This window comes from Balaenoptera physalus, assembly GCF_965194825.1.
Source record: "Balaenoptera physalus genome assembly, chromosome: 3".
NCBI lineage: Eukaryota > Metazoa > Chordata > Mammalia > Artiodactyla > Balaenopteridae > Balaenoptera > Balaenoptera physalus.
The window spans coordinates 50,986,413-51,003,378 of NC_138890.1; the positions used below are offsets into that span (position 1 = coordinate 50,986,413).

The window sequence follows — 16,966 nt, forward strand, 5'->3', positions numbered from 1 at the left end:
TCCACCACAACATGGATCTCCTCAGGAGATGAGCTGGGAAGGAGGGGAGGGAAGCAGGCCCCTCCCCAGTCCTGCCACATGGGCCTGGGGCCTCACCCTGGAATTCCTCTGACCTCAGATGGGCAGGAGCAGGCAGGAACCCATAGGGTTTGTACCTCCAGTGAGTAGGGGTGAGCAAAAGAACCTCCAGAAGGAATCTTAAATCCTCTGGGGATAAGGCAGAGTGCACAAAAATAGCATGATATGAAACAGGTGGTATGAGACATCCCCTACACACCTGATCAGCTGTTGGAGGGGTAGCTGTGTGCAAAGGCTGGGCTGGAGCGCCCCCTGGTGGCCACCCTCGGCCTTGCTGGTCTGGCCCGGAAGCAGGCCTTCCGCTGGCCCCCAGGAGAGCCAGGATTCTGGGCTGAGGCCTCAACATCTTGGCCAGAGCTAACAAGGCCTGGGCCCGAAGACCCCACATATGCTTTTTGGTGGACAAAATCTGCCAACTAAGGGCAGAATGACCTTTGCCTATTGGGTTCAGGTGAGATGGGAATAACTGGGCTGGGCTTTGCTCCTCGGGCAGCCTGATCTTGGTCACCACTATGTCCAGGAGCTGAAGTTTGTCTCTCAAAGGCTTGGCAGTCCAGGCACATCCTAACTGTGGGAGGGTTTCAGCAGCAGCGGGTGGCAAAGCCCCAGCCATCTACTGATTATCTCTGGAGGAACAAGGATCTTGGAAGATGCAGGTGTGAGACGGAGGCCGCTTGTACATGTGAGTGTGATGCACTTGCCCACACACGCACGTTTGTGACTGCGTGCACAAGGGGTGTGCACGGGTGTGTGCGCACGTGTGCCCCTGAGGGTTGCATAAAAGCATGGAAATGCACTGTTGAACGGGTTTTGCATCCGGTCCTAGAAAAAATTAAGTCAGCGATGGGAGAGCCCGAGCGTGGCTCTGGAAGGACACAGCCAGGGAGAGAGGGAAAGAGAAGTGGCTCCTATGGACCCCAAGCCTCTCACCTCTGTGATGTCACTTCCTCTGGCATCTGCAGCCCAATCTAGGTTCTGACCACTTGCCATGACCTCTGGGGCATATGGCGCTGAGTCTGGCCCTGCGTCACCCTGGATAAGCCCCTTCGTCTCACTGAGCCTCAGTTTCCCTACACGTACGATGGAATTGGAGCAGAGGGTCTCTGAGTCCCTTCAGAGGCAGGGACACCCAGAGACCCTCTGGAGAAGGGCTCCTCTTGGCCGGGGGCTGCTTAGTCTTCCAGACGGTCAGGGCTCAGACCCCCAGCCTTAGAGGATTCTGGATCTGGAAGGGTCCCGAGCATCCCATATGGTCTGAGCACAACCCCCCAGCTCCTGGCTAATCCATCTGGAGAATCTGAGGTCCTGAGTGGAGAAGCGAGTTGTCTGGAGTCACAGAGACAGGGCAGTCAGGGCAGAGCAAGGGCAGAGCTCCCTGCACTCCCCACGGCATGCAGTTCAGACGATGCTGGCCCAATGCCCTCCTCCACTGTCTTCAGTCCCTCCCCGTGGCAGGATCTTTGCTTGGCCTGGGGTGCTTCCTGTCCCTGGCTTCATTGTCATCATCACAGGGGTCCATGTTGTGTTACAGAAGATCCCAGAGACCTAGGGGTGGGGGAGACAGTTTTTTCCTTCCTCCGTCTGGCTGTCAGGGTCTCCCAGAAAACAGACCTGGGTGGGAGCACTGAGCCGAAAATGCAGAGCAGTGGGCCTCCCCGGCCATGCCCTGTGCTCCTTCCTCCCAGGCGTCACTTCTTGGAATGCTGTTTTCCTCATCTTACAGAAGAGGAAAGTGTGGCTCACCAGGAGGGCTGCTGCCAACAATAGGGCAACTTTGTTTAAAGTAGCAAAACGCACTCCCTCCAGGGACACACCTGCTTGGTGAACAGAAGTTGCTTCACTTTAGTGAAGGAAAATGTCTCCCCGCCCAAGGAAGACCATTTAGGAAAAGCCCTCTCTGGATGGATCTGCTGCCCTGGGCGGGGTGTGTAATTTGGAGAGGAGTGTACAGGCTGAATTATCCCCGCCGGCGCCCTGGGGCAGCGCACAATGCACGACATTCATGGTTCTCTTGCTTAGAGAGGTTAAGCCCCTTGCTGCGGGTCTCATAACCTGTAAGTGACAGAGCCACGACCTGGACCCAGGCTTCCCAGTTCTCAGTGGCACTAGCCAGTCAGCAATGCCCCACACTGTAACTGGACCAGCCCTGTCCCATCCGCCAACCTCACTGATCCTGTGAGGTGGGTGCAGTCACTTTTATTTCACAGGCTTGCCTTCCCGGGGTCCAGGCCCCTGGCATTTAGAGGGGGGCGCCCGAGAGGCCACCCTAGCCCATCTTTCCTCTGACTTCCTCCCCCCAGGAAGATGTGTGACCCCGGGATGACAGCCTTCGAACCCGAGGCCCTAGGGAACCTGGTCGAGGGCCTGGACTTCCATCGATTCTATTTTGAAAACCGTGAGCAATCCCTTCCCTCTGGGCTGCCTGTTGTCTGCTCTTTTCCGTGTCCTGCCAGATGGCACAGCAGGGTGACGGGCAGGGTGAGGGGCAGCTCAGGAGGCAGCGAAGAGGAAGGTCCTGTGTGGACAGGGGTTGGTACCATCTTGGCTCCCTCTCCTAACCCTGGACCGTCCGACCCCAGTGGCTGCGGATGGGGACTTGGGATAAGCGTGACAAGCCCTCCCAGCCCTCCCCTGCCCATGACTCTGGTAGGGCCTGGCGAAGACCTTTCTTCCCTTTCTACAGATAAAGGAGCCTTCCCACCAGGGCACACCCCTCAGTTACAGTCACCTGAATGCCTGCAGCCACCCCAGCTGCCCAGCTGGTCGCAGGCTGGCGCATGGGTTGTTGCTATGCAGGTGCCCCCGTGGGTGGGCAGTCTGGGGAAGGAGAGGACCAAGCTCACACTGCTGTGCCCTGCCTGTTTGTCTAGGTCTCTGTCCGCATGTCTGTCCTTCCCGGGCCTCTCCTTTGCAGGAGAGACCCTGGCAGCTTTGCAACCCGGGGCTGTCAGGGGGCTGAGACTGGGCCTGACCTAGGGCGCTTTCTGCCTGTGTCTGTGTCTCACCTTGGCCAGGGGTCAGACAGGGACGAACCAAAGCACACGCAGGTTAGACTCCTGCAGCTCAGGACCCGGAGGGAGGCCCTGAGAAGTGGCACATCCAGGGTCCCCCAGAGGGAAGGCACGTACCACCAAGGCTATGCTAGGTGATTTCCAGTGCGTGTGGACACCAGTTGAAACAGCATTGGTTCACACAGTGAGAAAGTTTGTCCCTTTCTAAATTCTCTTTCAGTACATCTGGCTCCGCCAAGAGGAAAGGCTCAGTTTAACGCTAGTCTGTCTTAAGCACCGAATGCTTTCTAACTCACCTCATTATCAAAAAGAGAGTGGTCTCAGGCTCAGATCCCTTGCAGGCAAGAGCATGGAGCTAGGATTACATAACTTGATTTCATTTTAACTGGACTTATTATTAAAATTGTATTCTATGAGACTGGTTATTCATTAATGATTGTACTAGAAAGTTTTCTTTTAGAATAAATTCATATAAATTAATAAAGTGAATCAATTTAAGGAAATATTTTCATAAAGTAAGTACAGGTAGATGGTAAAAAAAATAAAGGTGGTACTTAAGCAACTGAAGTTGGATCTAGTCCAACTCTTCATTGTACAGAGGTCCAGAGAAGGGAATGACTTGTCCAAAGGAACCCAGAAAGTTGGTGGCAGAACCCGGTCCTGATTCTCTCCAGTGCCTCCTTCCTTCCCCGTGCTCCCCCCTCACCCGGGCATTAGTGTCCCCTAGATGGACACTCCTCTCCCGCCTGCATGCAGTCTGATGGAATCTTGTAGCGTACGAGGGCTTAAGAGTATCCCCAAAAAGCCGTGAAGAAGGAAGTTGCATTTTCCTTTGACAAATCAAACTCTGATTTTCTAAGGCTAGCAATGGAGATAGAGTGTGAGGAGAGGTGGCTGGACCCCACCGTCCCCATCACCCTGGAGCTCCCTAGCTGATCACCATGGCCACCTCTATACTCGTCGGTCCTGGGGTGGGGGTGGGGCACTGGTTCCCCAGAGAATTCCACAATCCCCACAGAGCAGAGCAGAGACCAGGATGAACTGGCTCTGAAGACTGAGGGATGGCAAAAGGGAAAAAAAAAACACAGATGGCTGTGCTAGACCTTGGCCTGCATCCTGGCAGCGAGCCCCATCACAGCACCAGCCCCCTGGACTCTGGGCTTGGACACCTGGTCACATCAAAGGACCCACAAGACCAAGACCCAGAGTAACTGCCTGCCCTGGGGCAAGTCCCACCCTCCTGCCTGCTTTTTCCTGCTGGAGGACCTGGCCCTTTCTCCCATTCTATCCATGAGGGTAGAAAATGGAAGCCTAGAGTCTGTTCAAAAGATACCACATTAGGGTGGCCATTGCTTTACAAATGACCCTCAGGACCCTAGCCCTGGCAGACAACAGTAAGGCCCAGTGCCCTCAACAATGCTAAGCTCTGTTTGTCCCTTTGGAGATTGTTCTAGATTGTCCTAATTTAGACCCACCTCGAGACTGACTTCTTTTAGGTTCTACTGCATTTGTTTCAGAAACTGGCCTAGCTTTGGACAAGTCCGATTGCTTCTCTGGACCTCAGTTTCCAGGTCTGCTAAATGGATGCATTGAACTAGACGGTGTTGAGTGCCTCCAGCCCCAGATGCTGTCAAGGCTGCTTATGGAGGCCTCCTTGCATTTTGTGGGAGGGCCATGGGGTGACCTCTGACCTTGAGGTCACCCCCAAGCCTATAACACAAAAGCTCTGCACTCTCTCTGGCCAAGAGCCCAGAACTGTAAAAGTCTCTTAGACTGCATATCTAAGGCTCAGTGATTTTGAGTCATTTATGCAAAGCTTGGGTATAGTGTGATTGTAATATTTAGGGGTGGATACTATTGGATGCTTTCTGAAGTCCTGGAAAAAAATTTTTTTTAAATATTTTTCAGGAAATCAGTGGCTCACAAACCTGTCTGGGCATCAGAATCAGAGGATGGGGGAGGGAGAGGGAGCTTTTTAGTATTATAGATTCCTGAACTGGCATTTCCAAGGGTGGGGCTGGGCAGTCTATATTTTAAATCAGCTCTCCATGGATTCGGATACATTCGGGCTACACTAAGGAATGGCATGAGGGTTCCTCTGAAGCCCAAGGTCCTGGTGATCCCTGTCCAGACCCTCCCTAGGTCATTGTCTTTCTGTGCTTTTGTCTTCTATCTTGATGAAAACATTGAGAGTTCCTAGAACCAAGATGATGATGATGATGATAGTGATGACGATGATAATAATAATAGTAATATTTCACATAGAGAGAGCTGGTTTCTGGTACTTTTGTCAGTTCTATCATGATTACAAGAGCTATGCATTGCCCTCTAACTCTGAAAAGTTCCATGACTTCACCCCATCACCACCAGCACCATCCTTATAATTCCAAGATTCTAAGATTATACAATTTTAATATTCTTCAGGTTTCCATCATTCTACATGTTGAGAATAGAGGTGGCAAATGAGGGACCCACAAGCCATAGCTGGACTACACATGTTTCATGTGGTCTGTATGATGTTTTAAATTTGAATTTGATGCCAATAATTAAAAATGAGGCATTCGACATAAAAATCCAGATTTCTAGATTCTCTTGAAAAATCAGGTGTGGCAACATGGGTCCCACTTACATAGCAAACACCAGGGAAGCTGTGTGCAGGGCACCTCCATAGAAGGGATATGGTGCCCTATTCACCACAGTCTCCATCACTCCCTATTGTCCCCCTGACCCAGAGACAAAGGGTCCGTTGTCATTTAGCATCTTATACCCAGTTCAGCCTCCTTGTTTATGTACTCTCCTGGCCTCTACAGGGATCTGGGTTGAGTCTCTGGTATAAGCTCACCTGATTCTCCATTCACCTGTGTGTCTGAGATACTATGAGTCGAAAATTCCATTCCCCTGCATTTGAAGAATTCAGCTTGTCTTGAAGTCCACTGTATCTCAGCTGGGATATGAGCTTGTCATCTACAAGTTCTGCTTTGACTCCCAGGGAGCTGAGCCCTGTCACAGAGCCCCACTCTTCGGGAAGCGAGGCAGGCAGAGGTGCCTCTGCCGAGAGGGTTGCTGAGAATTGGGGAAGTGAAGGAAGCGAGGCAGGAGGCCCCCAGGTGCGACCCCTCTGCCCCCTCCCATCCCCGCCTGCAGTGTGGTCCCGGAACAGCAAGCCTGTGCACACCACCATCCTGAATCCCCACATTCACCTGATGGGTGACGAGGCAGCCTGCATCGCCTACATCCGCATCACGCAGTACCTGGATGCGGGCGGCATCCCCCGCACGGCCCAGTCGGAAGAGACCCGCGTCTGGCATCGCCGGGATGGCAAATGGCAGATCGTCCACTTCCACAGATCTGGGGCGCCCTCCGTCCTGCCCCAGTAAGAGCCCCTCCTTCCTGCCATCTGTCATTCAGGACAATCTAAAGGAACGGGGGTGGTGCCGGTCTGGAGATGGTACACGTTGGGGATCCTGGCGGCTGGGAAGACCACAGGGAAGAGATCAGGCCTGGAGTTCCCAGGGGGTGAGAGGGAAGAGCTGGGGGGACCCACAGGAGGCAGCTTGAACTCCATGCAAGGAGGTGGGCAAGGGGGTTGCCCTCAGAAGCACCCACGTTACGCACCGCACATACCATGTCTTTCAGCTGAAGGACCAGGCTGGGGGCACTGTACCGCAGAGATCCACCGTTCGTCCGTGGAATGTGGCTGCTGGTTCTCCCATTTGGATTTTGCTGGAATTCCCCCAATCACATCATCCCATCACCACCACCATCACCGTCACCTTCATACCTGTGTCAAGAAAACCTGCCTGTTCGCAAAAGCCATCATGACTTCAGAGCAAATGGCGACATTTCCCCGTCACCACCCGTCTCCTGCCAGGGCAGGGCTTCCTCAGGCCCACGTGCCCTGGGTGCTGGACCCGAGGACCGCCCCCCACCCCCGCACTGCCGCCAGCTGTCATTGGCCTGGTGTTGCCTTGGCCATAAGCCACAGTGCCCAGCTGTGTATTCATCCAGGGGCTGGGGAGGAGGGGCGGAGCTGGGAGGAATGTGGCATCCACCAGATCCTCTCCCTGATCTCGCCTCTTCCGGGGTCCTCTAGGGAAGGGCAGAAGAATGCCCAGTCCCCCGAGCCAACCTCCCCCAGGGGAGAGGGGGAGAGAGGAGCAGATGCCAGGAGCCTCCCACCTCAAACTGCCTTCCTAACTCTTCTCCCATCCTGTCCTGCCCTCCTGCTCTCCAGCCGACCCTCCTCCCTCAGTGTGGGGAGCGCGATCCTCTCAGGGTTCCCCCACTTCTTTCCTTCCTCCTTCTGCTGATGTTTACTTCCAACACTAACTGCCCATTCCACCCTTCCATCAGGCCCTGAGAATTCCAGCTTCATCGCATCCAAGGGAGAGAATCTGATTGCTTTTGGGGGGCAAAAGAAAACAGCGTTTAGGTATCACTTCTACTTGGACCGCATGCCTTTTTATAGCCAAACTTCTGTGTGTTTCGTAAATGGATTTTGAGTTAATGGATATTTATGTAATAACTAGACCTCTCAAATTGGTGAGAAGGGCTGGGTTGGGAAGGGAGATGGGAAGAGGGCTGAGGGGTATTTTTTTCTGTTCTTGGTCTTTTGTTTTTTTTTTTTTTTTGGTCATCGCTGAGATGGACTTTGTCACTTGTGGTTATCTGGGGCTGAGATGGACTCAGCCCCCGCTGGAAGGATCTCTCTGACATTTCAGTCCCCAGGTTCCCTTGCAGACTGGAGAAGCATCAGGTGTTAGTGCTGATGAAGAAACAGCAAATCAGGGCAGAGATAGTGGGGGAAGCTGTCAGGGTGGCAGTACCTGGGCTTTACCTTGCTTGCCTCCCAAACTGGGGTCCTTACTACCATGCTTCCCAGGATTTCATCCCCCACAACTGCGCATCCCCCTCAGCGCCCGCCACCCAGCTCTGGGGGGTTCACGAGCATGTGTCTTCATGCGGGTCCAAAAAGAGCACTGAGATTTCTCCTCTTCACACCTCCTCCTGCAGCTGTGGGTTTGCATCTCTTTCTTCCTTTCTCTTTCCCTCTTCCCTTGGGATTGACTCTGATGTGGAATGCCTTGGTACCTCCACCAGGATCTACTGTCTGCACTGTTTTCTTTGCATGACTTTATATGCAGTAAGTATGTTAAAAAAAAAAAAAAAGAAAAGAAGAAAAAACACTCAGCAAAACCAACCTACATGTTTTGGACAAAAAAAAAAAAAAAAAAAAATAGAGGTTGTATTCTCAGTGTCCGACTCGGAATTATGTTGCTGCCTCTCTGTGCTTTTGGCCTCTGTGTGGCCGTGTTTTGCCAAGATGAGATACTTTCCCCTCTGGAGGATTTTAGGGGAGGAAGAGCCACATCCCCAAAGATTTGGAGGAGTCTCTGATTCCCCCAAACCTCTGGGGAATCCTGGGTGTCGAGTGGAGCAGGACTGGTGGGGATGTGACCCAGGACTTCCTGAGTTTTCCCCAATCATGAGCTGTCTGCTGGGCCCATTCTCAAGAGTTCCTGCCCGCGGGACAGGTGAGGCAGGCTGGGTGGGGGCCGTAGGCCAGGAGAGAGGCTGCCCAGCTCTCCTGGTCTCCAAACTGGTCGATCACTGGCCTCTATCCTTGGCAGAGACCCTGCTGCCGAGGCCCGAGCGGGCATTTGGCCTGCCCCAGGTCCAGAGGGCTTCCCAGTAAGGCCCAGTGACCCCGGCACTCCAGCAGCCAAACCGCCTGCCTCCCTTGCGATCTGCCAGCTCCCACAGCCATCCCCAAGCCAAAGGTGAGGGGTTGCTGCCATTACCAAGGCAAAGTCTGGTCCTTCCTTCAGCCTCAGTTTCCCCCTCCATTAAAGGGGTTAAATATTCCCGCCCAGCGTATGTGGCAGGGCTGACGGGGAATCAAACAGGATGGTGAGGTGAAGCCCAATACGCCCATGAGAATTGACAGTGTGAGTCACTGGCTGGACTCCTGTTCTTTTCTGGGCCTGCCCAGTCCCCCCTCCCTCCCCCACCTGCCCCTCATCCCCCTCTTTGGTGCCTGTCCTCTGCTAATCAGCAGAGGACTGCGGGGGAAAGAGCCACAGTTTGGGGGTTATTAGGATTCCATTCCCAGCTCTGACCAGACTTGCCGTGTGACCTTGGGAAAGTCCTTTCCCCGCTCTCCCCTCGGTTCCCCACCAGAGGGAGCTGAGCTGGAGGACACCAATGTCCTGCCTTTCATCTGCTGACGCACCTCCTGTCCACTGTGCCCCTCTCTGGGTGCCAGAGAAGTGGAGGCCGGTCCCTACCCCAGGCCAAGATGGCCCCACTGCGAAGGCCAAGCCTGTGGGTGTGCAGCCAGCCGGTGTGGACCACAGGGCACCGGTGTGATCCCAAAGCAGCAGGCAGGGGAGACTGGCAGACAAAGCGCGGCCCAGAGCCCAACCCCACCAGACAGTCAAACATCCTGCAGATGCAAAAAATCCAGACCTAAGACGAGTCCTAGGCTCCAGCATGCAAACACATTAACGGGAAAGCATTCTCCCGGGTGTGCGCCCAGCAAGCGCTGATCCTGACCCCTGGCCTCCTGTCTCCCGTCAAAGGGAGACCCTTTTGGGGATGTATTTGCCAGACTCCCTGTGCTGGTTTCTTTGTTACTATTTGTTTGGGGTTTTGTTTCCGTTCTTCCTTTTTTAAAATATGTGGCTGTGAACTTGAATGACCACTGCTCAAACTTTCTGCTATTGTGGGGTTGGGGGGAAGAAGGGGTGTCTGTTTTATTCTTGGTGTTTTCAGTGCAATAAATAGCTACAAACTTCTGTGCACTGGCTGTCTCTCTGTCTTGGTCAAGCAGGGCACTGGGAGAGTTCGTCAGTTTCCTGTTCTAGTTCTTGGCATTTGCAAAATGAAGGCCCAGGTCTTCATTCTGATGGGACTAACTTGGTCACGTGCTTAAGTCTGAGCCAATCACTGTGGGATTATGCCTGGACCACGTGCCCCAGCCTTAGAGCCTGGGATGGGGCTGGCTTCCTCTCAGGCACGTGGAGTGCGCTTAACAAGAGCAATGGGTAGGCGTGAGTTGCCTCCAGTGGCCAATAGCAGAGTCTCCCTCAGGGGCCTGGGGCAAGGCTTTTCTCCTCCGGGCCTTGGTTTCCTTGTATAATGAGGGGGTTGTTCCAGAAGAAGTCCCTCCCCACCCATTCTCTTTCCTCCCGCCCAACCTCACAGGCAAGCCCCCAGGCCTCAGAGCCTCTGGAGAGGGGTTTGGAGAAAGTCAGAGGGGGAGGAAGGGTCTCTTTACCCACAAACTATCTGTGAAACTAGTGTCGGGGGCAGTTTCACCTGTGTGGGGGCTAGTGAGAGGGTTGGTGGACCGGCTCCACTGGAGGAAGGGAGGCCTCTGCTGCATTAGAGGCTAGTTTGGTTCCCTGAGCCCAAGCTGCTCAGGCTGGGCCAGGGTGGTGATACAGAGGCTTTGGCCCCCTCAGGCCATGACAGGGTGACCAACCATCCCGTTTGCTGACATGGAATTTTCAGTGCGAAACCCGACAGTCCCAGGCAAAACAGATGAGTTGCTCGCTGTAAGCCATGCTCCCTCCCCCACCTAAGAGGCCTGATTCCACAAGATTGGGGTGGGGGGTGACTTCTGGAGCCTATGGTCCTCTCCAGACCACGCTATGGGTGTCTGGGCTCCAGAATTCCCACACCAGCTGCTTTCTGGGTCTGTCCTGCCTGCTGGCCTGTGAGGTGGCCAGGGGGCATGTCTATGGGGCATGTGCCCCTCGCACACGTGAGGACCTTGGCAGTAAGGCTGAAGAGCACAAGGAAGCGGGTCGCAGAGGGACCTAGGGCTTTCATTGGCACTCTTGCCCTGGAGCCTGGCACGGCAGTGCCAGGACTGCTTGGACCTGAGCCTTCAGGCGCCTTGGATCTCCCGTCTGGGCAGCAGGAAGGACTTGAGAACTTGGGCTGTCATTGCAGGCACTTGCCGGCAGGAGGCAGCCCAGGAGCAGGTTACAGGAGGTCCGGGGTTCTGTGTGCCTGTGAAGCCCTGGGAGCTCCCAGTAGACCTCAGGAAGTATCCTTTACCTCGCAAAGTGCCAGCTCCACTTAAAGCACTATTATTATCTACAGGGGCATGATCCTTTACAGTTCACAAAGTGCTTTCACACCTCTTGTCCCAGTTACAACAGCCCTATTTTGAAGATGAAGAAAATGAGGCTCAGAGGCAAAGAGGCTTCTTACAAGACAGAGAGCCGGGACTCAAACACGCAGAGCTCTGTGCTCTCCAGGCCCCTGGTCTGTGTTTCCCCATCTGTGGACGGCCAGCAAACAGTGGCTGGGATTCTCAGGAACCCCCTCTCTTTGACCCCTATCCCTTCCAGCTGCTGCCTCATCTCTTAGTGGTCTACACCTGTAGTCTCCCCCTGTTCACTGCCCATTTACGCCAGAACTCACTGCAGAGGGCTGGTTTCCCTCTTATTCCTTGCTCAGTGCATAGCAACGCCTCCGCACCCTTCAGGACACAGCTGCGGTACCTTCTCCGGGAAGGCCCCGCCTCCTTCCCAGCATGCATTGTGTTAGGGCCCTCCATGAGCTCCGCGGCCTCCTCTACCCACCTCGCCAGAGCTCGCTGGTTTGAAGTCACCTGAGCAAGTGTCTACATAACCGTGTGCTCCTTGAAGGCGGTCAGCACTTTGTCCATGCTCAGGATGCACGCAGCAGGTATCATCACCCTTGCCCCGGGGTAGACCCCTGACAAATGTGTGCTGCTGGAATGTGTGCACACCTGACCTCCTTTATATGTGCTCTCACAACTTTCAGTTCACCCCCCTCCTGGGCACTACTATTCTCTTCATTCCACGAACAAGGGGACGGTGGTGCAGAAAGTTAAGGCAGCACTTGTCCAAAATGGCCCAGGGAGGGAGGGAGGTGAGACTCAGAATCGGAACCACTCCGAACACCTGCTAGGGCATGCGGCAGACAGGCTGGGCTCTGAGGGGCACCCAGAGATGAACTAGCTTGTCTCCTGTCCCCAGGAATCCCTGATGCCACCCGAGAAAGTGAGAACCAGCATTCCGGGTGGGCTGGGATGAGGGCTGGCCCTGGTGTGAAGGTTGTGGGAGCTAGAAGAAGGAGCAGGAGGGGCATGGCAGTGACTGGGGGTTCTGGAGAGGATTTGTGTGGTTGCTCAGCATATTGAGATGTGGGGGAAGAATGCAGGCAAGAGCCAGGCTGAGAGCCCAGAACGGTGGGTCAGGTAGGGGTTGGGGGAGAAGGGGGCCAGAGGTGTCAGAAGGCTGAGAGTGCCCCGAACCTACCGTGCTGGAGGTGTGCCTTTCCAGGACATGGGTGGGTCCCCAGCAATGGAAATGGCCTTTCTCAGACCAGGGCCATAGTATATCTTTTAGGGAACATCCCCCAGCAGGTCCTGGGAGTGTTTGCAGAGGGCAAGGTGGGGCAGGTCCAGTCCTGTGGGAATGGCCCCCCTCCTTGTCCTTCCTCCTGGGATGAGCCCCACCCTCCCTTCTCCACCTGGGCCCGCAAAGGTCTCAGAGGCCACTTCCCTCTGGGCGGCCATCCCTTCCAGGGCCTTGGGCCACAGCAGATGGTGAACGGAGTTATCTAGAAGTGGACTATCTCTTCCCGCAAGAAGAAGGGGGGGATTATCATCATTCTCTCCCGGTGTGACCTTGGGTGTGTTACTTTCCCTCTCTGGACCTCAGTTTCCTCATCATTACAGCAACAGGGGTGAACCCGTGGGCCCCAAATGTATATGGGAACTCGGCTGGCTGCTCAGAATCACCCAGGAAGTTTGCTAAAAATACAGATATTTCAGGCTCCACCCGCAGGGATTAGGAAATGCTGGACTGGGCAGGGCTCCAGGCGGCTGTAGTCTTAGCAAGGACCCAGTTTGGGAATTCTGTGTTGATCACCCCATTCCCTGGTTCCCACAGTCACACTGGCAGCTGGAAGATCCAGTTATCGGCAGGCCCCACCCCAGCCTTCCCGCTTCCCCATCCTGCTCCCCTGACTCAGCTAGATCAATATTGACCATCGGCCCCTCCCCTGCCTCTGACTCCCGTCACCACAAGCCCCCAAACTCTCTGATACCCTGACCCTGGGTCAGCAGAATCAAGGTCAAAGCAAGGCTTTTGGCCCAGAGGATTTTATTCCTGTCCCACTCCCCCCAGCCCCACCCAGCATCCTCCGCCTCTGACTGGTTTGGCAGGGCATCCCAGCTCACTGCAGAAACCATCAGGGCTCCTACTCATAACTCCATCCTGCAACAGGGGACAAGCCCTGAATCTGGCTCCAAAGAGGTGGTGCTCCCCCTGTAGCTCTCCACGGCATGGTCACTGGCAAAAGCCTGAATTGGGCAGGCAGGGGCACAGAGCTCCCCTCTGCCCACGGCTCTCCCTCCAGCCACCTCTGTGGGGCACAACACGGTTCCTGTCCAACCCATTCATCTTACTTATGGGGACGCTGGTCTAGCCTCCAAGGCACTTGCCATGGAGCTGGAAGGTGCAAGCCGTGGGCTCCATCTTGGCCGTCTCTGGCTCCAAGCACACCACCCCCACCCTCCTTCCCCCGGGTTGGTTGGTTGGAGGAGCGAGCTAGGCCTGTTTCTTTATTTGTACAAGGGAGAGCAGGCTCTTGAGAACCATGACACCTGGAGAATTTCTACATGCCACATTTTAGGTTAAGCATTCTGATCTTTTTTTAAAGTTATTTATTTAACTGTGTTGGGTGTTTGGGTCTTTGTTGCTGCACACGGGCTTTCTCTAGTTGCGGCGAGCGGGGGCTACTCTTCATTGCGGTGTGTGGGCTTCTTATTGCGGTGGCTTCTCTTGGTGCGGAGCACCGGCTCTAGGCGCACGGGCTTCAGTAGTTGCAGCACGTGGGCTCAGTAGTTGTGGCTTGCGGGCTCTAGAGCGCAGGCTCAGTAGTTGTGGTGCACGGGCTTAGTTGCTCTGCGGCATGTGGGATCTTCCCGGACCAGGGCTCGAACCCGTGTCCCCTGCCTTGGCAGGCGGATTCTTAACCACTACGCCACCAGGGAAGCCCTTTTTTTTTTTTTTTTTTAATATGCATCAAGCAGCTATATTACCTCATATAATCCCCTGCCAGGGGAAAGTTATTCTCCCCATTTGACATCTGAGGACACCTGGGTTCAGAGAAGGGCAGTAGATTCGCTGGTCACACAGCCAGTGAGCAATGGAGTCGAGATTGGGCTCTGACCAGTGGATGTCCAAGTCCTCCTGGGCTGCTACCCACTCCAATACTCGAAGGGATACAGCTCACAGATGCTGTGGGCTTTAGTGGGAAAAGACTTTTTTCCCCCAAATGAAAAGTGATCCTGGATGGGGGCGCTGGGAGGAGGCCTCCATGTGGCCAGAGGGGGCGGGCTGCTGCTGTGTCCTGGGGGAGAAGGTCAGGCAGCAGGAAGTCAGGCGGACATGCAATAGGGGTGCTGACCAAGGCTCTGCGGGTGGGAGGCGCCCCTGGTTGCCCTTCCAGGGCAAGACCAGCGTCAGCGAGGCCTCAGGCCCCAGAGGGAGTGGCCTGGAGCTCAAGGAGCCAAACTTTCCATGAGCCACTAGCAAAAAATGAGTCTGGAGAACAATGTCCACCGCAGACCCGGAGGCTCTGCAACCCGGGTCACGTGGAATTCGGAGGGGCTGGGACTGTCTTAACTCTTCGCTCGCTGTCCCCAGAGCCACCAAGAAACTGCTTTTAGATTGACGCTGCATCCATTGTGCAAAGCTGTGAACTGGCACTGTGGGTCCCCAAGGCCACACAGCCAGGAGGGGCAGAGCAGGGAATGACCCCAGGTCTGTGTGGCTGAGCAGCACACCCGCCCCCCCTGGTGCCCCACTGCTGCCCCAAGCACTCTGGGGTCCAAGGAGCGTGATGTAAGGGTCTTCACTGCACGGAAATTAAATGGGTTGTCTCAGAAGACCGTGAGTGCTCTGTGCAGGCTGGGCTGGGCAGGGCTGGGTTGCCAGGGCTCACCAGATGTAGGGCTGAGCCAGCCCCCCTGAAGACCCCAGGAGTCCATACCTGGGGGTGATAAAGACTGTATGGAGGTGGGACCTGAAAGGATGGACAGGATTCCAGTGGGTAGATGGAGAAGGCACTGGGTCAGGGAACCTGGGCCTATTCAGGGAACCATGCGGAGATGATCTTGGCAGGGGCGGTGGAGGGGGCAGGGCCTACTGAGGACCAAACACCAAGATAACCAGCGGGACCCCCGGTGTTATCTGTTGACCCTAACTTGACCTTGGGAATATGGCTGCCTTAATGGTGTGGCCTCTCTCTCTGCCCCACCCCCACCCCCATTTGCTCTCACAGATCATAGGCTGGAAGTCACGGCAGATGGTCCACGGCCCCATCTCAGTGCCTCTCGGTCTCTAATGACTCCCAGAACAGGAATGAAGGGCCCCAGGTCACCCCTCCATCACACCCCAGCCAGGCACATCCATTGCCTCCCGGGGCCCCCCATCAGCCTCCCAGGGTCAGGGGTCCATGGACACAGAGATTAGCGAAGACAGGAAGTAGAGCGCTGAGCAGGGCTGGGGAGCCCTGGGCCTGGCTTCAGCTCTAGGCCACTCTCACCGTGGATCCCCAGGCAAGCCCTGCCTCTCTGACTGCTAAGCCCCTAATTCTGCTGAGCCGTCGGCCTGCACTGAGAGGCCGACAGGAGGCCCTAAATGCTCTTTTACACTTTCTGAATCAGTTTCCCACATTTAAAAATGGGAAATGTCTCATGAAAATCCAGATTTCCCTCTTCTCTTAAAAAGCCAGGATATCTGGAGACCTGGGCCCACACTTCTGAGGGGTAGCTCCCCCTTAAGGGAGGCATCATGCCTTCTCCAGTTCATCACAGTCCCCACCAGGCCCTTTTGTCTCTCCAACACTCACTAAGGGTCAGTTGCCACTTACTCTCCCACTTACACCCACAGCTTTGCTCGCCGGGGTTCCCTGCCTGGCCCTGTAGGCACTTGGGTTTGGCACCTGCTGGGACATTCTAGGATTCCAGGCTGGGGTTCTACTCCAGACAGGGCTGATGTCTCCTGTCCGATGCGTACTATGCTCTCAGGGTTGCCTCCAGCTGTGGGTCCCTGGTCCTTAATCAGCTCCCACTGCAGTCGGGGCCTGGCTGGCATCTGGTATGAGGCAGGGAGACCTTAAGTCAATATGGGGATCAGGATGGGAGCAGTAGGGAGATGGCATGGGCAGCAGAAGAAGCAGAAGCATGGGGCAGCTGGAAAGGCTGTCGGAGCAGCGGAAATGGGAAAAGCAGGACAGACTGGAAGACTGGGCCAGGGAGGACAGTCCAGGAACCGCAGGGCGGTGAGCAGGGGGAGTGGAGGCAGGAGGAAGCAGGGCAAGGGAGGTGAGGCTGGAGGAGCTGAAGCTGGTGGAGTCCGTAGATGCCTAGAATCCGCCAATTGCAGACTCGGAATCTGGGAAAAGAAAAGCCTAGACTCCTAGGATCCTCCACTCCTGACTTCCAAGATGCAGGGCTACAGCCAAGAGGCTGGGTGAAGAGTACTCACAAGCCACGCTCAATCCTAGAGCTCAGGCTCAGTCCTAGAGCAAGCCCGGAGAGCGCCTCCTTCCGGGCCAGAGGTGGCTCTGGGGGTGCTGAGAGGGCCAGGCGCCAGGGGCTTTGTGAGCAAGGCTGGAGCCCGCCCCCGGGGTGTGGGAAGAAGCATTCTGAATTGTGAAGGCCATTCCTGCATCCTCTGCAAATTAGCAAACCCATCTCTCTTCCCCCACCTAGAGCCCCAAACAAAGGGGGGGGGGCAGGAGGGGGTCCTGGCCCTTTGTTAGGGGAAATTTATTAATATCCGAAATATGCAGCAGCCCTTCCTCTCCACCCCCATTCAAAG

At 55.2% G+C, this 16,966-nt stretch overlaps 1 protein-coding gene across 2 annotated transcripts in view; it reads left to right on the plus strand.

Moving 5' to 3' along the window:
• CAMK2A (calcium/calmodulin dependent protein kinase II alpha) overlaps positions 1–9,886 on the plus strand; it is a 72,123-nt gene extending 62,237 nt beyond the window's left edge. For both annotated transcript variants that reach the window (XM_082454225.1, XM_082454226.1), the window contains 3 exons: positions 2,379–2,473; positions 6,234–6,462; positions 6,726–9,886. In XM_082454225.1, coding sequence (XP_082310351.1) covers positions 2,379–2,473; positions 6,234–6,462; positions 6,726–6,729 — 328 coding nt within the window. In that variant the 3' untranslated portion in view covers positions 6,730–9,886. The remainder of the gene's footprint in view (positions 1–2,378; positions 2,474–6,233; positions 6,463–6,725) is intronic.
• The last annotated feature ends 7,080 nt before the right edge of the window (positions 9,887–16,966 follow it).